The sequence below is a fragment of the Ascaphus truei genome, chromosome 5, assembly GCF_040206685.1.
Source record: "Ascaphus truei isolate aAscTru1 chromosome 5, aAscTru1.hap1, whole genome shotgun sequence".
Lineage (NCBI taxonomy): Eukaryota > Metazoa > Chordata > Amphibia > Anura > Ascaphidae > Ascaphus > Ascaphus truei.
This window is the reverse complement of record NC_134487.1, coordinates 137,190,354-137,213,379: the sequence shown is the minus strand read 5'-3', so window position 1 is coordinate 137,213,379 and position 23,026 is coordinate 137,190,354. Positions and strand designations below refer to the sequence as shown.

The 23,026-nt window shown below is 44.8% G+C and overlaps 1 protein-coding gene across 3 annotated transcripts in view; it reads left to right on the top strand.

Annotated features, from left to right (window-relative positions):
• Positions 1-23,026, top strand: part of HTR4 (5-hydroxytryptamine receptor 4) — a 460,473-nt gene that overhangs the window by 148,155 nt on the left and 289,292 nt on the right. For 2 of the 3 annotated variants that reach the window (XM_075600935.1, XM_075600937.1), the window contains exons 1-2: positions 15,809-15,980; positions 19,767-19,847. In XM_075600935.1, the coding sequence (XP_075457050.1) occupies positions 19,822-19,847 (26 nt within the window). In that variant the 5' untranslated portion in view covers positions 15,809-15,980; positions 19,767-19,821. Of the gene's footprint in view, positions 1-15,808; positions 15,981-19,766; positions 19,848-23,026 lie in introns of those variants that run through there. The other variant, XM_075600936.1, reaches the window with a different exon arrangement.

Here is a 23,026-nt window from a genome sequence, read left to right as displayed (position 1 = left end):
AAAATGTCTTTACTATAATTTTTCTCCTCAAATCTTGTCTCCAAAATTTTGCACTGATCTTTGAAAATATTGTCTTTGGTGCAATTCCTACGGAGTCTTCTATATTGACTATAGGGGACTCCGTCCATCCAATGATGGTGATGACAGCTGGATCTCAAAATAAAATTATTGCAGTCAACATTTTTAAAATGTGTCTTAGTTTTTATAATGCCTTCCTCTATGTATATATTCAAGTCTAGATATTCAATAAAACAAGCCAACAAATAATCACAATACTGCACAATTATTGCTTTATATGTTTTTTATTTACATGTTGTATTCCTGACGGGGTCGCTCACTTTCCACAAACAACTACGACCATACACTTTCTTAAGGCATCTCCTGGAGATATAAGGCGGCACCCTTTCTTCATTATACCAATTCTCATCTGATACTGCAGGATCCCAATCCTCTAGGGAGCTATTAGTATCCCAATTTTCCTCATCTGATCTTTCCTCATCATCAGAACCATATCCCCTGTCCTCATCAGTGGAACCCATTTCAAACTCAATTCCCCCCTCTACTGAGTGGTGAAAATAAAGTAATGACTTTTGGTGATTTCTGACAACTCTGTCTGACACTGGAGGTATATAGGGTTTTACCCGAGCAACAGGCACAATATGAACAACAACATTACCCAAATTCCCAGTCCTGACCCAAACCCACCCAGTCCAGGTAATCAGTGAATGGCTTGGGGACCCCCTGTTCACCCAGTGACCCGTGGTGACTGTATCTGGAATCCGAACCAGATGGGACAAGGACAGGGGCAATGGCAGAGGTAATGGGGCCAGAGACTGGGGCATAGGAAGCAACAGTGTCCGGGGAAAAGTCCTTGGCTTCAGCTAGGCCACGGCCTACCGCAGGGAAAGTGGGTTGCGGGGGCACAGCCTCAACAGGCCGGTGTTTCCCTCAGTCTACCACCTTTTAAAGGTAGCGGTCCATTTCTCGCTTGGAGATGGCAGTACTCACAAGAGCGGTCGCAGCACAGTCCCGGTCCGCTCCGGAGGTCACCTTGTAAGTGACGTCATCATGAGAAGACATCGCGGGATCCCGGTACAGGGCCAAATCCCGCACCGGAAGTACGTCATCCGCAGGGCGCTGCACCAGAAGTTCTGCATGGTTCTTCACACGGAAGTATGTTCCGGGCTGGGCCTCGTCTCCGGACTCCTCTGCAGTAGCCTGTCGGGAGTAAGGGGGTAGTTCCTCACCACTCCGCTGGCTCACGATGGTCGTCGGTTCGTCTGGAACAGTCGCAGGTATGGCCTCTGCTGCACTGGGCACTGCCATGGCCGTGAAACTTATCTGTGGTTCTGGGCGCTCCAGCACTCGCCGTGGGGTTATCTCTGGACTCAGCCGCTCTGTGATTTAGATAGGTGGCTCTTCCTTTACAGGATCGCTGGAGTGGTCCGCCGGTTGGCGCATCACCACTGATGATACACTGGCACCCTTGTTGTCCGACGAGGCAGTCAGGGACATCTCCGCAGGGGAACGACATTGGGGCCCCTCGCAGTCAATGGCGGCAATCGGCACGAAGCGGTCCCACTTCTGCGCCACCAGCGATAGCGATCCCCATCCTCCCTGGGCAGTCACTGTCTCTTCCTTGGGTTCTACCATCGTGAGTTCCGTCTCTGGAACCGGCTCGGGCCTTGTCTCCATCAACGGGGCTTGGTACTCCCCAATGGTAGGCAGTAGCGGGCTAGAGACTAGATGGCTTGCTCCATTCATGAAGAAAATAGCCCCCCAAACAAGGTCTTCTCCCAGGCATACACAGTCAGGGCCCAAACACCGCAAGCTTATGATCCCATCAGTGAGTACATCCAGGCACCCTTCTGGCAGCGAGTAATAGGCAAAGTCCAATTTGCCTGCCCTTACTTTATGTATACACAGGCACAAAAGAAATTGGTAGCTCACTCCTCTGGCCCGCCATGTTCCATCAGTCTGAGGTTGCGACAGCTTGCATTCAGCTCCTCCTTCAGTTTGGATAAGGCTCTGGGATTGTCTCTCATTGTGCCCCCTCCCTCTGGTGGAGATTAGAGGAGGGTCACTGGGTGTTATCTCATGACGTGGACTCTTCACTGAGCAAGTCACAGGGCAGGGGGCTCCTGCTTTCGCGCCCCTTCCTGCACATAGGCGGGGCTCTAGCTTTCACACCAGACCCGGCCAAATCTCTGCAAATACCCTGCTCACAGTCTTTTTGCACGCAGCACGTGCGCTATGCACGTGCGCCATACTCGGTGGGAACCGCCATTTTAGCTTCTTCATATAGCAGCCTCCATCTTAGGTGAACCCACGTTTTTCACTGTAGCGCAACCCTCACTGTTTGGCAGGGAACTCGCTCTCTTGTGAACACTGCAATACATGTAGCCTCTGACAATTGGTGAACTCAGCATACCCCGGGCTAGGCAAAACTCTTTCTGTAGTATACTGCACACGATCACAGTCCAGTACATGTGCTCTGCGGTTCATAGTCTGGCTACTGGCTATTAGTACTCTGGGCTCTTCCCTGTGCAGTACTCTTGTGTTTCCCCCTTGGCTGCCAGTATCGTGGATCCTATCCAGGGGTCCCTCTTAACTGCGTTAACCAGGCCACCCCCTAGGCATCCTGACTACCCGCCTCAGATTTGACTAGAACAGCAATAGCCTTGTCTCCAGACCTATTAATCCTTTAGGGCAGTCTAGGGCGTGCTTTGCAAGGTTTTTTCGTTCTCCTGACTACCCCTAGATTCGCCCCTTTCAGCAGCACTTGTTCTGGAAGCATACTTTCAAACTTTCTGTTTTGCGTCGCTGAAAGCCTCTCCTGATTATCTCAGCCGCGCCTCCAATTGTAACGGGTTTTCCCCCACCCAATCGCAGATAGGGTCTCCTAGGGGAAATGCTACTCTGGTTACACATGGCTATAGTGTGGTGCACCAGCTGGTTTACAGGACTCCTGAGTCTCCCGCTTGATGATATTATGGGGAAGATCAGGACAGGCTTCTGGGGACATACCCAGTACGTACTCACTCTTTCAGCCCCTCCATCTATTGCAAGCCCCAGGATATGGGGTGGAATCCCTGGAATAGAACGTCCCACTCAGGGATGAGAGATTCCAGTCTCACAACAGCTTCTTTATAAATCAGGAACACTTTATTGCACCAACAGTATACACTGGAGCAGCATACACAGCAGTACAGGAACACAGGAGTTCTCCTTCAGGATGACCCAGGCCATTCACTCCCAGTCAGGGCCCTGGAAGCAGGCCTAGCTCTTCCACTACCCCCTGGTGAGGTTGTGGGAACAGTCTACCCGCCTCTCCCAGAGGGAGGGCCTCAAGCCTGCCAGGTCCCTGACAGCTCGGTTGGGTAAGACTCAGCTCCTCTCAGGGTAGGAGCTAACTAACTAAAAACAGGAAATGCAGTTCATTTAGTAAAGATCCAGTAGCCCCACCCCTGTGCCCTTGACTGACACAAGGCCTGAGCACTACCTTCTCTGACCAACTGAATTACAGTGAGTATGGAAAACCCATGTTAACTCCTGGCAAACCTGCCCTTACCAGGGATTATTGCACAGGAGGAGGACAGAATAATAGCCCAAACATACCAGGGCTATGTTAGTAAACAACCATATTCTTATATAATGCTGGATTATACTTCGTGCTGTACACTAACTTTTTCATACACCAGTCCCTACCTCATAAAGCTTACAGTCTAATTTTAGTGTAGGAGACACAGTGGCATAAAGTGATTTATTCCAGATGTTTACTCTGGTACTCACTTCTTTCAAAACTGTGATATTAGTGCTGCATTACTCCTTTTAACTTAAAAATTCAGGTAAGTTCTTGGTGTCCAGTGATTCCCATCCACAAACAATGTACACTGGCGACACACTTTATTCGAGCTTGGCTAGTTCCACGAATTCGGGTATACCCGGGTGTATTGAGGTTTGTGACTGTTTTCTGCCCGAGTGCATTGAGGTATTTTCCAAGCAGGGATTGAAGCATTTTATTCCCGCTGGCTGCAATACTGCACAGTATATATATATATACTGCATTACAATTCATGAATTTATGCCATCTGGTAGACACGCGAAGCATTGCAGCCTATTAAATTCTAATCATTATCATTTAACAGATCAGCCGCCCATCAGCCAGGCATGAACCCAGGCTGGGAAGGCAAACGCAACGGGGCTTGTCAGAGGTGAGGAGCGGCGCATTCCAGGTATCTGCCAGGTACATACCGGGTATTTGCTCGAATAAAGTGTGTCGGTGCAGTACTCTGAGTGATATAATTCTATTGGACATGTAACAGGATAGGGATGGTGACTTGAAGGCAGATATATTGTCAGGGGAGTGGGACAGTCACAGTAACAGGTAAAGGGGGCAGAAACAAAGCAGAAATAATGAGCGGAAAAGCTATCTGAGTTGTAGTTGAGTGACTGCCTGGATGCTAAAATACATAAATATATTCCGATTTCCTCTAACACTGAACTGGAGTGAATAAACTCTGAGAGGTAATGTATTTGGAGTTATTTTTAGATGACAAGTATACAATAGCTATCTGTACTGCAGCTATCCTCTAGATCAGGGGTAGCCAACCTTTATGTATGTATGTATGTTCAGTATGTATGTATAGCTTTATTTATATAATGCCATTAATGTACATGGCGCTTCACAGCAGTAATACACATGACAATCATATAAATAACAAACAATACAAATAACACATATAACTAGAAGAAGAAGTGCCTCAGACATAAAAATGACATTTAGTAAAAGGAGTCCCTGCCCCGAAGAGCTTACAATCTAATTGGTCAGTAGGAAGAACGTATAGAGACAGTAGGAAGGTGTTCTGGTAAGTGCATCTGCAAGAGGTCAAGGTTGATGTATGATGTGTAAAGTATTAGCCACAGAGCAACTCATATGCTTCATTAAGGAGATGTGTTTTAAGATGGGTCTTAAAGGTGGATAGAGAGGGTGCTAGTCGGGTATTGAGGGGAAGGGCATTCCAGAGGTGTGGGGCAGTCAGTGAGAAAGGTTTAAGGCAGTAGAGGGCTTTAGACACAAAAGGTGTAGGAAGAAGACATCCTTGAACAGAATGCAAGAGTCGGGATGGTGTATAGCAAGAAATTAGGGTTGAGATGTAAAGAGGGGCAGAAGAGTCTAAAGCTTTAAAAGTGAGGAGGAGAATTGAGTGTGTGATACAGGATTTGATAGGAAGCCAGGAGAGGGATTTCAGCAGGGGAGGCGCTGAGACAGATTTAGGAAAGAGTAGAGTGATTCTGGCAGCAGCGTTTAGGATAGATTGTAGGGGAGACATGTGAGGCAGGAAGGCCAGACAGCAGGAAGTTACAGTAGTCGAGATGGGAGAGAATGAGGGCATGTGTCAGAGTTTTAGAAGTTGAGCAACAGAGGAATCTTTGAATTATTGTGGAGGAAAAAACAACAGGTTTTAGCTAACTTTAGAAGAGAGGAGAATGTGAGAAAAGAGTCGAGTATGACCCCTAGGCAGCGTGCTTGTGCTACTGGATGTATGATAGTGCTTCTGACAGTAATGAAGAAGGAGATAGTAGGACCAGGTTTGGGAGGAAAAATGAGGAGCTCCGTTTTTGACATATTAAGTTTAAGTCGGCAGAGGTCCATAGAGGATAATATAGGGGTGAGACATTCATTAAGAAATTTTTGTCTGTGCAACAGGTGTAAGGTCAGGGGTTGAAAAGTAAATTTGTGTGTCAACAGCATAGAGGTGATATTAGAGAGAGTGTGTAAAGAGAAAAGAGAAGATATCACAGAAAAGAGTCCTGGGTTACCCCCACAGAGAGATCGATAGAGGAGGTGGAGGTGTTAGCAAAATGGGAACACCTTTTTTGGTAAGCCACTGTACTACTCCCCCTCCCCCCCTCCTCTCACTCAATTCCCCCCTCCTCCTCTCATTCAATTTCTCCCTCCTCCACTCACCTCCTCCCCTCCTCCCCCCCCCCCCATTCTTCTCCCTCTCTGGCTCAAGGGTGCACCAGCAAGGGGGTTGGGGGGGGGATAATCCTTCTGTCAGGAGAAATTCCTGAGGTAACATTTTAAAAGTTGTGTGTTAAAATGTATGCATCTTGATGAAAAATGCACACGTGTTCTTAACAAAAGCCATTGCGGATTCATTTCTATGTTACATGTACTGTGCAGTATGCCAAACATGAACATCCGGTTATGCACCATTGCCATGGAAACAAGCTTTTTTGAGAACAGGATTTGATGTTACTGCTCTTACCTTTCCATGATCTTTACAAAATAAATTGGACCAGCCTGTGCAAATTGAAAGTCAAAGAGTTTTATATATTTCAATGAAGTTATGATGAGAAGGAATAAGAGGGAGCAAGCTATTCCCTCTTTATGCTAAAGGCACTGCAGCCTGTTCATTGGAACAGGTTTCCATCTGTCCTCCCTTTACCAAGGTACCAAAGATGGGACATTGTGAGCCTCCTGCCCCATAGCTTATAATTTAGTTGCAGCTGCAGAGTTGCAATATAATTTTCTATGGAATTACCCGCAGTAATTTAAAAGCCGATGAGTTTATGGTAATGCTGCTTTACACTACTCTTTGCTGCAGACAAATAAAACAGCAAAAGAGTTAAAAGCGTATAGACGCTAGCACAACGCTTTCTGTTCTGTAAGTTTGTATTTATTGTAGACGTTGAATGTAATACTGTAGCCGGCACTAACACCATTGTTCGATGTTCTTCACATCTGTATGTGTGAACACATTTTATGCCTATGAGTGATTAGTGCATATTTTATAGCTAATTAAAGTACTGAATGCTTCCATATCAGCTAATAGTATGTGTTGTGATCGATGTCCTATTATTAGTGTTTCCCTTACAAATTCCTACCAATCCTATCCTATTTCCCCACGGACGATGCTTTTTGTGTACAGATGCAGTTTAATTGTGCTTTGTGGCTGTCAGATATTGGGTGAATTGCTGAGTAGCAAGCAATATGGGTAATTACTATTCCTTTTCTTTTCTCTCTGTCTGCCTTGGCCAATTACAGTATAACAATAAGTAGGATTCTTTAGACAGAAATGAAAGATTCATTTTTGCAGTCAATGTTAATATTTATTGTTCTGTTATCTCGCTCCCTATCCATGGAATGCATTGTGTGTGTTCTCTCATACTCAGAAAATACTGTCTATTTGTACCACAAGGGAATCAATCAGAGTTCGCTGTCTAACCAAGCACATTACAGATTAAGGCTCCCAAACTGTTTAGCTGTATCAAACATTGGTTTCAGACCATTGATTGTTTAAGTTGCAGGTAGGTCAGGAGTTGTTTAGCATTGTAATGGCCCAAAGAAACACCATGTGTGCCTTTTTTGTCTCACAAATTGCTGTGTGCCCCTCTCTTATTAGCAGGACTGTTATATTTACCTGTGGTCCAACATCACTACAGTATATACAGTTGTATGATCATTTGAAGTTAAGAAAACAAGTAACTTCCTCATTATACTGTAATACTGGAAGGTCGCCTATTAGTCACATAATGGGACCTCTTATTAAGGAGAATGATGTGTATAAGGCAAGTAAATTACAGAAAAGGCTTTAGCTGTGTAGAAAATAAAATATTTAAGTTCAGAAATGCAAACACGTAAAGCACTATTGGGTCATTTGCTTACTGTTAAAGGTGAGTGACAAGTAAAGTACTGTGATAGTGATCGGTAGTAAACAGATTGGAAAGCGCAATTTACTCATTGTTTGGGTAGAAATTATATTGCTACATTCCTGGATATGGTACCTAAATCAGACCTGAAATATTGTCAACAGAGTTAATCATAGAACAATTCAGTTGTCTTTTTAAAGGTTTATTGTAATAAAATGATACAGTATAAGTATACACAAATGTAGCCAGGTCCCCCTCTGCATTGCCGGCCCCCCCCTCTGGGCACTCACCGCGGTGGTTAGGAGGTTAGCCGCTGCTCGTGGAGAGGTGTGGGAGGGGGAGATAGCATAGCGCGCCGTTCTCAAGGACTGCAGGTTGCCAGGGAAGCGTGCGGTAGTGTTGCTAGGGCTCCGGCGGGTCCCGGTGCAGGGCGCCGCCATAGCAGATTGCGCACGCATGCGCAGTGGGAATTTCGGCGCAGAGGACCGGCAGTGAAGTTCGCGCATGCGCAGAACAAGCGCGCGAACTGTAGCCTACCAGGGAAGGCTCTTGGAAGGGACTACAAGTCCCATGAGCCTCGGGAGCGGCCCCATGATGCCAGGGAGCCAATAGGGCTGCAGGAGCTCCCTGCTTGCAGGGAATTGATACTTTTCGCGTGTTGAGCCACGTTAGTCAGTGCAGGACCGGGAGAGCTACAGGAGGGAGGTGAGTGCAGGGGTCTGTGACCCGGTGCAATAGGCCAGAAAACCCCAAGGCCCCAGATAGGTTCTGACCTCTCCCAGCTTGTGGTGCATAGGGACTGGCCCTAAGTTAGTATCTATCCCTTTATGTGTTAGTGGTAGATAGGGACACAGCGGACGCTGCGCTCCCGGAACAGAGGCTTGGGCTCAGGCCTACGCCACAGAGACAGAGACTATATCCAGGGTGGGATCGCCCCTGGCGGACCCCGTGCGAGGAGACCCGTGATCAGGAAGCATCAACAAGCGACTGATCCTTTGTGAAGTTGTTTGCTGAACCGAGCGCAGGAGCGCTCGGCAGGTACCTCCTAAGTGCACCAACCTATACCATCCTAACATTATCTATTCACATAGTGGCAGCGCTGACCACGGGGGAACCAAGGGATAGGCTGTGGACACGGTGTGGGGATACACGGTGGTGGGCGGGTATACTCCTAGTGGAGTAAGAGACACTGAGAGGACTGAGTTACCTGGGGGGGAGATAACCCCTAGCGGGGGAGTGTTATTAATGTATGTTATAAGAGTGTGTTGTTGCCTGCATATATATTCTGCGTTACAGTAAACTGGTTATATATATTCCTGAGTACGTGGTTATTGTATATGTGGGTCCTGTGTAGCCAAACTTCTATATATCCCTAGAACCCTACACAGGTGGAGGCGCTGAAACCAAGAACGATCCAGAGGATTCACCCCAGGCTCTCACTGGCGGAGGCTCAGACCTCCTGTGAGCCTGTCAGGTATAACGCACCACACCTGGTAACATATAGGTCCCCCCTTACATTCATATATATATGCGACTGGGTGGGGTGGAACCACCGTTACACAAATAAGTGAAATAAATGCATATGAATAGATACAGTGATGTGATAAGACAATCTTGCATTGATGTGCAGTGTGTATACACCGGGATGGGAAACAGTCCAGGCACACGGTCTTATCCAAAAGTAGAAACTTTAATCCAGCATAAATCCAACGTTTCGACTGCGTATAAGCAGTCTTTGTCAAGGTGAAAGCTGATACTAACACAGTAAAACACTTAAATACCCTTCCACTTACTTATCTATGTCATCACAGGTGAGGAACGGCGCGAAGGCCGAAGCAAACATGACGTCACGGCCGCGACTCTATACTGCGCATGCGCGGAAAAACCAACAGAACCTGCGGCGCCGTCAGCATGAAAAGGGCAGCTTCATTGAGGGCAGCCCGTCATGCAGCCATAGACCCTCTAGCCACACCCCTAATACTCCGATCCCAGGCCCCTGTCACGTCACAACCTGGTAATACACTACAGGCAACCCAGTCATATACAGAAAAACCGCCAGTACTAAAGCGGAGTTCTGCGCATGCGCAGACTAAACCCCATAAACAGGGGAGTCCCATGCCTATGCGAGACCCTCCGCCCTCGTAGATAGCGATAAAAGACTCCAAAATAACTGTGTAAGCCATCATGTACCAGAGGTGAACTAAAAGAGACATGTGAGCAAACATCTGTAAATGATCAAGAGAGGGCAGACATAACCCAAAAAAAAGAAGGAAATAAAATAGCAGAACCAATTCGAAGTACCCTAGTATCAGACAGGAGAAAATAATCAAAAAGAGAATAACCACCAAATATTACAAAATAGTGTATACACCAATATGTGGTACTGTGCAACATACAAAAAGTGATGCATGATGAGGGACTCCCGAACAAAACACTTAACAAAAACACATACCAAAAAACCATACATAAACAAAAAAAGATATCACAAACTAAATCCATAAAGTACACGTATAGCTAAACGCTCTCCTTGTTGAGATAATGTATAGAAAAGTAACAAATCTGATGGGAGATCATATATACGCAGGTCCATCAAAAATATACACGATCACCGCCTGTCAAGGTTTCAGGTTTAGTTGCTCATTGAGACCACCTTCAGTATATGTCCTAAGATGAAATATCCAGAAAGCCTCCCTTCTAAGGAGTACAGTGTCCCTATCCACAGCCCCCCTACAAGGGGGTACGACTTCAGTACCTATGATCCTTAGTGATTCAGTGGGATGCCTATGTAGCACACAATGTTGTACCAATGCTGTGGGGTCAGTACACTTTTTGATAACATTTTTATGTTCGATGAATCTCTGTTTTAACATTCTGGTGGTCTTACCCACATAGAGCAAACCACACGGACATCCCAGGATATATACCACATATGTAGTCCGACACGTAATGTGATGCCTAATTTTAATGATTTTACCCGTAAAAGGATGATGAAAGGTATCTCCTAGACATAGGCTATGGCATATGGAACAATTGCAACATCGGAAATTACCTGGTTTACCCATACTCAAAAAGTTGGTATTCTGATAGAACTTTTTATCATCAGCTTTGATTAGTGTGTCCGAAATATTCCTCCCCCATCTATAAGCAAGCATGGGGGGTTCACGACACACCTCCGATAAAAATTGGTCATGCTGTAATATGTGCCAGTGTTTCAAGATAGTGGAACATAGGAAATTACTCCCCATGTTGTAAGTAGTGGGGAATAAAATTCTATCCTGCTTGTTCCCATTATGATTGGTAACAGAAACATCCTGCTTAAATGCCTCCTCCACAATAGTGGGTGCATAACCCCTAGCCAAGAAACGTTCCTTAAGATCTTTAATGGCAGGGCCCAATTTTTCTGGTCTGTCTGTTATCCTAGAGACACATGCCTTCTGTGAAAAAGGGAGAGCTTTGATAAGGGCTGGTAAGCATCGCATTACGGTCTGTGGGTTTCCTGTAGACGTCAGTGTGTATCACCCCACTTTCCAAGCTGACAAGGACATCGAGATATGCAATAGAAGTATTGCTCCACGCATTGGTAAAACGTACCGTGAGTTAAGCTGACTTAAATTCTCAAAGAAGGATACCAGTTGACCCTCAGTACCCTTCCATAGAATGAAAATATCATCTATGTACCGGAAGTAGCAGTGCATGTATTGATAAAATACTGTGCTGTAAATGTAATTCTGCTCAAAGTGTGCCATATACAAATTAGAATAGGCGGGGGCCACATTACTTCCCATGGCCGTCCCTTTAATCTGTAGATAATGCTGATGTTCAAACTTGAAATAGTTTTTCTATAATATAAAATGGAGCAACAACATAATGTATTCTGTAGGAACGGAATCCGCATAATGGGAAATAAGAGCCTCTTTGACCTCCCCTAGACCATCATCATGAGGGATGATGGTGTAGAGGCTGGGCACATCCAAAGTCACCAGGATCAAACATCTACGGGTACAGTCATGAGTCGTAGTTTACTCAAAAAATCTGAGGTGTCTTTCAGATATGAGGGAACACGTTGAACTATTGGTTGCAGGATCCTGTCTACAAAAACCGCTAATGGCTGATTAAGTGAATAGGTCGCTGCAATAATAGGTCTCCCCGGGGGGTCTACCATGCATTTATGCACTTTAGGTAGCATATAAAATACTGGACATTTAGGATGTTCCATATACAGATATTCCGCCTCCTTCTCTGTGATCCAACGGTTGTTTAGACCCATCTCTATAATACCTTTGATCTCATGAACATATTCAAACGTGGGATCTCTAGATAAAGGGATATAACTCTCAATGTCAGAGAGTTGGCGTAATGCCTCCCCCTTATATCTAATATAATCTTGGATGACTAAAGCACCCCCCTTATCAGCTCTTTTCACAATGATTTTTGTATTTGCTGTAAGGGTTTTGAGTGCTTGTCTCTCATTATAACTCTAATTTTAGAGTTATGTCTGGTGTATTTAGTGAGATATGCTTTGACTAGTCTCATGTAAATACTAACTGACTGGTTCTTAATGGGAGGTATGAAGGTGGATCTCAACTTACATCCCCTAGTTGTCTCCTCGATGGTGGATACAGGTGCGATGGAGGTATCCTTCGTCTGCTCTATGGATCTAGAGGAGAAAAAAGATTTAATGTTAAGACTCCTCTCCAACTCGAAGAAATCTACTGCCATATTAAAATCATTTGATTTGATGGTCCCTTTGATAAAACCACCATTTCCAATTCTGTAAGGATATGACTGGATAAGTTGACCACCATAGAATCCATACTCAAGTCTTGGTTTGGGAGCGGAGTTGAACACGATCTTTGGCCTTGTCTTTTCCCATGCCTGGGCCTTTTGCTCCCCCTGGGGTTGATCGATGTCCTAAAAAAGGGCGTGGACTTGTATCCCTTGGTCGTTCTGTAGATGAAAGTCCATCTGAATCACTGGTATCCTTTTCTGCTTGTGGTTTATGTCCTCTTGGCTTGGCTTTAGCTTTTCCCTCTGGTTTTAGCCAAAGGTAGACACGTCCGTCTTTGTAGTCTGCTGTCACTTTCTTAAATTTTTGTTTCTTGAAGTGTAGTAAATCACTTTTGAATTTTTCCAATTTGACTTTTAACTCATCCAAAGATGTGAGCGTGTCAGCTCCTGTGCTGGTACTGTATGCTCAATGAGTAATTCCACCTTTAAAATGTCACGTCGTGAATCGGATAATTGTGTGCCAACCTCCTCTACCACCAGAATCGGAAGGTCCAATGATGCTTTGTTAAGGACCTGGCACCATTTCTCACAGAACTGGGGATTGCCGGAACCGATCGTGGGTCTATTGTTGATTCTAAACCCACGTGGTATCAATCGTTGTCTGTAATATTCAGACAATGTGTTGCCATGCGAGTGCAGTTCTATTTCCCGTTTTTTTAAAACGTTCCAACTCTCGTAGATGGTCTTTAGGTCTATCAGGACCAAAAGCTTCCTCCGCAGAGGTTTTAAATAATATGCGATTGATTTCTTGCTCAGACAGTGTTAAGGTATCCGCTCTGTGAGTAACACCAAATGAGAGATTACATAAATTCTCCATGTATCAAACGTGAATAAATGATAGTTGCGCTAATGATAAATATGGCAAGCTCAAAAAAAACACGCAAAAAAAAACACACAAAGGAGTGCAACAGAGTAATAAAATCGGCTCCTCACTCGATTCCCTCTCAATGAGTAATATCCACAGATCTTCAAATGAACAAAGGATATAGGGAAAAGTACCCCACACATAGGTAAAATGTCCAGTATCATAGTGAAAACACACTATGAATCAAGCAATAATCTGCTAATGGTGCTCAGAATCTGCAAGACAGTAACACGCAATGGAGAGGTGATCTGGCACACACACAATCAGATAAATAAGATGTCACCTGCCGGTGCCCACGGACCAAGGGGGATCGTCCTGCCAAATCCCCAAGAAGTAACACAGGGAGGGGAAACAGTCCAGATACACGGTCTTATCCAAAAGTAGAAACTTTAATCCAGCATACTGTAAATCCAACGTTTCGACTGCGTATAAGCAGACTTTGTCAAGGTGAAAGCTTTTGCAGATTATTGCTTGATTCATAGTGTGTTTTCACTGTGATGCTGGATCGCATATCCTCACAGATCCTGAATGCAATATCAAGGGACTTATCCGGGAGGTAGTGCCTTTGCTCTACCCGGTGTTTCTTTCTTTCTCAGTGTTCATTACCTACCCTTGTGCACTGATCTGTGTCTTTGACCATTGGTCAATCTAGGTTGAGCAGGTTATATTTCTTTATGCCTTAGTCGCTTTCAACCTTGAACTGGTATCTGGTGGATTCTGCTTCTCTTATCTCTTTCCTTCCAGCAAAAGGGAGCTGATAATAATAATAGAAATATTATAGCAGCCTCACATTGCAGCTGCACCTTGAATGATGTAAAGTTGAGGAGTTCAGGAAGAAGCCTTCTTCAGTGGGATAGAATGGATATTGTTAACCTAGCCCCTTCAGTGAGACAACATGAATGCATGTTCATGCATAGTAACATGGTCATGCATAGTAACATGGTCATTCATACATACAGTAGTAACATGGTCATGCATACAGTAGTAACATGGTCATGCATAGTAACATGGTCATGCATAGTAACATACACAACAACTACTACTGTATGTAATATACCTTGCCATGGATTCTCATATTATTAATGTTTTGGATATTATGTTCGTGCTCCTTTTCCTTTCTGGTACCAACTCTTTATAGACCGAGTCCCCCCTGAATTTGTAGCAGAACTACAGATAGCTTCAGTATCTGTATCTTTATCCAGTGGTGACTGAGACAAATTAGAATAGATTCCCAGGGTGTAATAAATACCTAATATTACCTGTTTTCCTCAACACCTTGTGCACAACTTATTCATATTCCCATGCCAAGGATACCCCATCATTGAAATGCTTTCTGAATGTCTTGCAAAGATATAAGGATATGTTGTGGAGATTGTTTATGTAATTTTTCTGTAATTGGTAGAAGTCACTTTATTGCATTACTGCTGGGATTACAAGGATTGCAGATATCAGAGTTTCAGGTCTAAATGAATCTGTTATGGTTAGAAAGAGTTTTAGTGATAAATCTAAAGCAACTCCTGACATCTCCAAAGCTACAGTAACATGATAACAATAAACTAGAACACCTAACTGTTTTATCCACAGTAATTCATATGCACCCTGAAGGTAGAAATGCCACGTAACAAAACTTTTATTATTGGACTCATACAGTCTTTTGCATAATGAATAATAGCAGTATTGTTATCACTGTATGCACTCTGTGTGTGCACTGCATGTACTGTAGTGTGTTCATTTTTTGGGGTTGGTAACTAAACTACAACAGCATCCTCTCATCATTTTATCCATCTGTGTTATACTGGGATATATCAGATTATATATCAGAGTTTAATTGCGGGTCTCTGTGATCTGCGAATAGGAATTAGCAGGGAGCACAGGGTTGTAAACATCTTTCTATACCTGTGCATTGTAACAATGTGCTGGGAGACATGGAGTCAGTGCTTTATATACTGTGTGCTGCAGGAACAAAGAGACCCAGTGCATCATTATTCCTTATATCTCAGTGACTTCATTTTACATGAAAGAAATTGCTTTTATCATCTGCAAGAACTATTAAAAAAGATGTTAATTAAGAATCTGTATTATGAAATACACAAGAGATCTTTCTGGTTCCTTAAAGTAATGTGTTTAATAATGGAGGGGAACTTGTGTAACGCCCTTTGCCTCAGTGTCTGTGCTGCTGGTTCACATACAATATTTTTTCATTTCAGTGGCGTTGCTAGGTATCTGTGCAACAACAGCGGTATCTCTGTATATGAGATAAAACTTCTGCTAGTTTAATGCAAAAAGTACAACAGATGGGGCCACTGCACCGAGTGATACACAACGTATCCAATGGTAACTCATACTTTCCATAGCATTCAGTGGTAATAGTGACGTAGCTGTAATATGCCACGTGATTGGCTAACTCTTTTAAACTCCCCAGAATTCCGCTCTCGGACATGCAGGCGGCGCGCGCAGAGCATTTGTAAACTGTTAACAGTAAATACTGGTCCTGATTCCAAGCTCCACCACAGCGCCTCCCTTCGATCCCTCTGATACTTCCGATCCTCATCGATCCCTCTGCTCCTCACGCACCGCTCCTCTCCGATCCCTACGCTCCACAGTCTCTCTCACAGCTGCTAGTGCTGCCAGGAGCTGGCGGGTCCCAACTAGTGTTACTTGCAACAATGTAATATTCCTTCCACAACTTGTATAGATAGTGCTAAGGTCATTTTTATTTCTTTTTTATTTAGTTTGTAGTTAAAATCACTGCCCCACCCCCCCCACTTCTCTGCCCATCTGTTCTCCACCCACCTCTCCATCTCCCCTCTCATCCCCCACTTCTCCCCCTCACCTCTCTCTTTACCCCTAACCTCTCCCTTTCCCCCAACACCTCTCTCTTTCCCCCCCCACACACCTCTCTCTTTCCCCCCTCACCTCTCTCTTTCCCCCTCACCTCTCTCTTCCCCCCTCCTCACCTCTCTTCCCCACCTCCTCACCTCTCTCTTCCCCCCTCCAAACCTCTCTCTCCCCCCCTCACCTCTCTCCCCCCCCTCACCTCTCTCTCTTCCCCCCCCTCACATCTCTCTTTCCCCCCTTACCTCTCTCTTTCCCCCCTCACCTCTCTCTCCCCCTCACCCCTCTCTTCCCCCTCACCCCTCTCTTCCCCCCCACCTCTCTCTCTTCCTCCCCTCACCTCTCTCTCTTTCCCTCACCTCTCTCTCTTTCCACCCTCACCTCTCTCTCTTCCCCCCTCACCTCTCTCTTTCAACCCCTCAACTCTCTCTTTCCCCCCCTCACCTCTCTCTCCCCCCCTCACCTCTCTCCCTCACCTCTCTTTCCCCCCTCACCTCTCTCTTTTCCCCCTCACCCCTCTCTCTTTCCCCCCCTCATCCCTCTCTCTTCCCCCCCCTCATCCCTCTCTCTTCCCCCCCCCCTCACCTCTCTCTCTTTTCCCCTGACCTCTCTCTTTCCCCCTCACCTCTCTCTATCCCCCTCACCTCTCTCTTTCCCCCCTCACCTCTCTTTCCCCCCACTCTCTCTTTTCCCCCACTTCTCTCTTTCCTCCCCCCACCTCTCTCTTTTCCCCCCACCTCTCTCTTCCCCCCTCACCTCTCTCTCTCTTTTCCCCCCTCACCTCTCTCTCTCTTTCCCCCCTCACCTCTCTCTTTCCCCCCTCACCTCTCTTACCGCCTCACCTCTCTCTTACCACCTCATCTCTCTCCCACCGCCTCATCTCTCTCCCACCGCCTCACCTTTCTCCCCCGCCTCACCTCTCTCCCCCGCCTCACCTCTTTCTCCCGCCTCACCTCTCTCCCCCTGCCTCACCTCTCTTCCCTCCCACACACCTCTCTTCCCCCCCACACACCTCTCTTCCCCCCACACCTTTCTTCCCCCCCCCACACCTCTCTTCCCCCCCACACCTCTCTTCCCCCCCACACCTCTCGTCCTCCCCCCCACACCTCTTTTACTCCCCTCCACACCTTTCTTCCGCCCCACACACCTCTCTTCCCCCCACACCTCTCTTCTATATGAGACCCCTGACAAATTGCAGACCTCTCAGTATTAGAGTAATACCTCTACGACAGATCAGCGAGACAACCTACATGTTATTGTACAAGTTTAAGTTACGAAATGTCTTTCACTACCAACGTTATTTTCAATCTTTTTGGAAACCAAACAATAAAGGATTGGTTACAAAATGGAGAAAAAAATAATAATAAATATAATACAGTTCCTAATTTAAAAATAAGAAAACAAGAAAACATTGGAGCAAAAAATATATATCAATGCCAAAAAAAGGACATTCCTCTTGATGAATTAAATCTAGATCAAATAGAAATGGACAAAAATGAGAAATAAACACTAAAATTCAAACAAAATGTGCCATAAAACTTTTTAAAAATTGGCTTGCAGAAAACAATAAAGATGTTGATTTTGAACAACTTGAACCTATGCAACTTAATTACACACTAACGCAATAATTATATGCTAGTGTAAGAAAAGAAACTGGAAATCAATATAGCTACGTATCCTTATGTATCTATTAACCGTCATATAAATAGCCCACCAGATTCAAGAAAAAATAAATGTAATGAATGATTCAGATTTTATTTCGGCCAACAATATATTTTTTATCAGTTTTTAAAAAAATGAAAAAGACGTCAAATGATAAAACAAAATCACATCCTATTAGTGAATAGGACCTAAAAAAAACAAAGGAAATCAAATTATATAGACATCCGTACCCCAGAAGGAGTATTCAATAAAGTATTGTTTGATGTCCAGTTTTTTTTGTGACCGAAGAGGCAGAGAAGGACAAAGGGAATTACCCGCAACAGAATTTGTAATACAGACGGATGAAGAAAAAACATTTGCAACCCTTTCATTTAATGAGAAAACAAAAAATGACAGCGTCCTTTTTTAACCTAGTAGAGAAGGAGAGTGCAAACGTTTTCCTCTGCGCCCCCCTGCCTGCTCTCCCCCATGCTCGCACCTACCCTCCCCTCATGTTGTCTCCGGCGTTTCTGAAGTCACGATGTCATGTGACCCTGCGGCGTAATTTGATGCCGCATTGCCATGGCGACGCGTCACCAGAAGCCACCGGAGACAAGGTAAAGAAATTTACAGAGGCCTTGCACGCTCCCCCGGCATTTCATTTAAATGCTTTGGGGAAGATCGCGGGGCCCCTGCAAGCGCCGCCACGCTCCCCCCAAGAAAATCTTGCACCTCTCAGTTTGTGCACCCCTGTAGTAGAAGAAATTACCGTGGAGCAATGTATGAAAACACTGAAAGTCCCTACAGCCCAATAAAATCATTAGAGAAATATTTATCTAAAATACCACAAAATGCCCATTTTTTTTTAAATATCTCTTTATTTATATTTTCAAAAGTTTTTCCATTTTTAACAGTATACATTATAACATCAGATATCTTTTAACATAAACTAGTAATAGTAATATTGACATTCAATATTGCGACAGATGGAAATACCATAGAAACAAAAAATAAAAAGGTGGGGGAACGGGAGGGGGGCGGGAAATTTCTCATCTCTATACTACCCACTCAATCAGAGCAACAACCGTCCAAACACTGAGTACAGCAGGACTAGAAGCAAGGGAGACAATGGTAGTCACAGGCCATAGAATGGAAGGATCCTTAAAAAGTTACTGGACACCAACGAATAAGCAACGGGAGAGTTGGAGTTACAGTACATTTTTAGAAAAGGCAACTGACCCGACAACAATACTACCTACTACTCTAAAAGACAAACTGCCAAGTGTAAACACACAAACTGCAAACAAATAACCAGCTCAATCAACTCTCCTCACTATAGAAAATCAAGCCATTTCCAAAAATGTTGCCAAAAATAACTTAACATTAACGAATGACCATTCTTTAAAACATATGTTTTCAAATTGTGTTTGTAATGGAAATGAACAAATGTATTTTAATAAGCAATAAGTGTAGTAAAAGTTCAAAACAAAATGTACAATATTATCTTAATAAAAAAAAATATATATAACTGTCCAAAAGTGTATTATTTATGAAAAAAAAGATACAATTAGCCCATAATAGTAATAATCCCCTCAGAACAGGGCATTACTGGTCAATAATGCCCTGGCTGGAAGAGTTGAAGGCCCGAGGCAAAGCCGAGGGACTTTAACTCAGCCAGGGCATTATTAGCCAGTAAGGTCCTGTTCTGAAGGATTATTATTTAAATATCCCACTGCAAGGTGCAACAAATATGGCTACATCTGTTCAAGTACTGTAGCTACTATGTCAGTGGGTACATTGGTTTATGCAAGACTCATTACAGATTAATAGTTTTTATGAGTGCATTCTCTATTTGTACTGTATGGGTTCTGGAGCCCCCTTGTTCTGATGACTTAAAGGTAATTAGCTGCTTCAAACATCTAATATGCATTTTTAACCTCTCTTTTTAACCTTTGCTTTTACTTTGTGTTCTTTACAGGACAAGCTTAATCATAAGGCACTGACTTCCCAGCCCCCCATACCTACTGACTGTGATGGAAGAACTTGATATTAATGTGAGGTAAGATCTTGTGGCTCTTTCAAGACTTGTAATCTAAAGATGGAGTTATGTTGAAAAGGTTTTAATTTGAAAACTTGGGATTGTCTGGCTTGGAATACTTCTGTCGTAGGGGTAGATCTTCAGAAGTCCATTAAATCTGGGTTAGTAACATGATGCTACCTAAACAGGTATCGTCCGTTAGTTTTCCTGGATTTAACAGGTATCCACAAAGCTAAATATATGCAAAAACAATGGTCCTTAGTTATCTCACTAGCATAGGCTTAACAACATGTGACGTTAGCACTGGGTTAGCTTTAAATAACATGGCGTAAAGCATATCTCCAGGGATATCGACAGGGGGGGGGGGGGGGAAGCCAGGACTAGTGTCCTAGGCCCTGTGGCTGCGGGGGGCCCGGCCGGCTGATGCTACTTCTTTGCCCGGCTGCTGGTCCTCTTGTTGCTGCCGGGCCCAGCTTCAGGTGGGCCTGCCTCTCCCTCACTCTACCTCTATCTGACCCTGGTGCTTTCCAGGCCTCTGATATCAGCGCGCGCCAGAAGCTTCAGCTTCTGGTGCACACCGGCATGATAGAGGCTCGGTTAGGGACACTGAGGGAGGCCCGCAGCTTGGGAGAGCTGGGGTCCGGCGGCAACGAGATGACTGGCAGCTGGGCAAAGAAGTTCGGCCCTAGTCCAACTGCTTTGTTTAGCTGCCGGGCCCCGGCTCTCCCCAGCTGCGGGCCTCCCTCATTATCCCATGCAAGGCCTTTCTCTGATGTCAGTGCGTGCACTGGTATTAGAGAGAGGCCCAATGAAGAAAGTGAGAGAGAGAGAGGCACGGTGTGAGAGAGTGAGGAAGGGAAACCTAAACAGCACTGGAGAGAAGGAGGCCTGCAGCAGCTGGGGGAGAGCCGGGGCACCAGAGACCTGGGACCATCCCCAAGGTAAGTGTGTTTTGAATGTATTTGGGGGGGTAGGGTTTAAAAAATATATACATTCAGGGTGGTGTTTTGTATGCATTTGGGAGGTTGTACGTATTTGGGGGGCATTGTATGTTTTTTGGGGTGTTTGTTATGTATTTGGGGGTGGGGGTGGGTTGTATGTATTTGGGGGTAGGTGATTGTATGTATTTGGGGAGTGGAGAGGGTTGTATATATTTGGGGGGTGTTTTTTTAATGTATTTGGGTATGGGGGTTGTATGTATTTGGGGGTGGAGAGGTTTGTATGTATTTTGGGGCTTGGTATGTATTTGTGGGGTGGGGGTGTTGTATGTATTTGGGGGGTGTTTTTTGTTGTATGTATTTGGGGGTGGGGTGGTTTGGCTTGGAGGGGGTTGTATGTATTTGGGGGTGTTTTTAATGTATTTGGGTTTTTTTTTTGTATAATGGGGTGGGGGATTTTGTACAGTATGTATTTTGTGTGTGGGTAATTATTGTGTGTGTGACGGGGGTGGGAATGAGTGTGAGGAGAGGGGTAATTGATGGAAGAAAGTGAGGAGAGAAGGGGTATAAGAGTCGAGTGAGGAAGAAAGGGGGTAAGAGTGAGATGGGGAAGGAAATACATGGAAAGAGGGGGAAATAGACGGGGCTCTTGAGGTGTAAAAGGGGGGGTGGGCTAGCAATACCGCTGACATACAGTACGCAGGGTGGGGGAGGAGGGCTGTTGAAATTGTAGTCCTGGGCCCTGAGAAATCTGTTGGCGGCCCTGCATATCTCACCCAAAGATGGCGTTACTTCTATAAGGTCCCTGAAAAGTTGTTTAATTAAAGAAGAAAAATAAGATAGAGAACTCATCCTATATCCCAAAAAGACAGATTTAAGGTCTGGATAGGAGCAACACCACTTGTAGCTATGACCTAACATTATGTTAAATCCTTGCATTAACTATACTGGAGCCCTATGGATATGCAATGTTGCAGGGAACATCTCTTTTGCATATCATTAGCACTAACGCCCATTATAATAACACAAGGGCTCATTATAGCTGAAATCAGCTCCTAATGCATAATTGTGGAGCTTTGAAGATCCCCGGTATCCCTGTTAGCACGTAACAATACTTTAATTGAAGTATTTAACAGACTTCTGAGAATCTTGCCCATAGTGTTCACTATGCCTTTTGTTCAGCAAGAATACTACAAGAAAGGAAGCAAATGTTACCAGTACAAAGTATCAAAACACAAACCACAGCACAAGTGTAACGGGTTTCCCCCCCCCCCAATCTCACATTGGCCCGGGTAATCTAACCAATCCCCATTACGTGATCGTGTATGGTGGTGCACCTGCAAGTAACAGGACTCCTGAGTCTCCCGCTTGATGGTATTAGGGGATGTCATCAGGACAGGTAGCTGAGGTAGTGTGTGCGAGTCCTACCTATATCCAGTGCAGCGCCTCCACCTCATCAGGATCTGTGCTTCCGCAGGGAGATGGTCCTGGTGAGGAACTCCTTCTTGGTGGTGCCATCCACTGCTGAGTAACTTCACACTCACACAGTGGAGGTATATTCAAACAGGGCATCTTTATTGATGGTTGGTATGGGCAAACTGCCCCTCACAGATAACAGCTCAGCCACTCATCTCCTTGCAGCATTCCATTAGGAAGGTCCCTTACCCTAATAGATCTGCTTTCCACCTCTACTCTTAAAGAGATTCCCCAGCTTCTCTGGCTGCTGTAAGCTCCTCTCTTGAGCTGCTTTGTCTCTCTCAGCTCCTCTAACTCTGCTGCATCTGCTCACTGACTCACAGCTAGCAGGAGACACTGCAACATTGTTGCAGACCTTCACGTGCCTCTCACTGAACTGAGCAGCTCAACAACAGGAAACTGAACTTCTAACTTTAGGCAGTGCTGTGTCTTATATCACCCCCCGGAGAACAAACATGCCCTGTATCCTAAGTGGGAACACACTGCATGTTGTCACTTCCTTTGGGGACATATGACACCTCACCAGGGTGTGAGGGCAAACCTCCATTGATTGTTGCTGGCACTCCTGCACACTTACCAGGGTTACTGCCAACATGAGAAAGAGATATGTACACCAATCCTAGACATGGCTACATTCTCCCCCTGGTGGAATTCCAACGTCCTCGCTTGGAACCTAAATTTGCGGAACCTTCCTTCAGGTAGCACTGCAAAACATAACAACACATTATTACAGTACATATCTTTTCTCAAAACATTATAACAGATACATCCTAACGAGATGTGTAA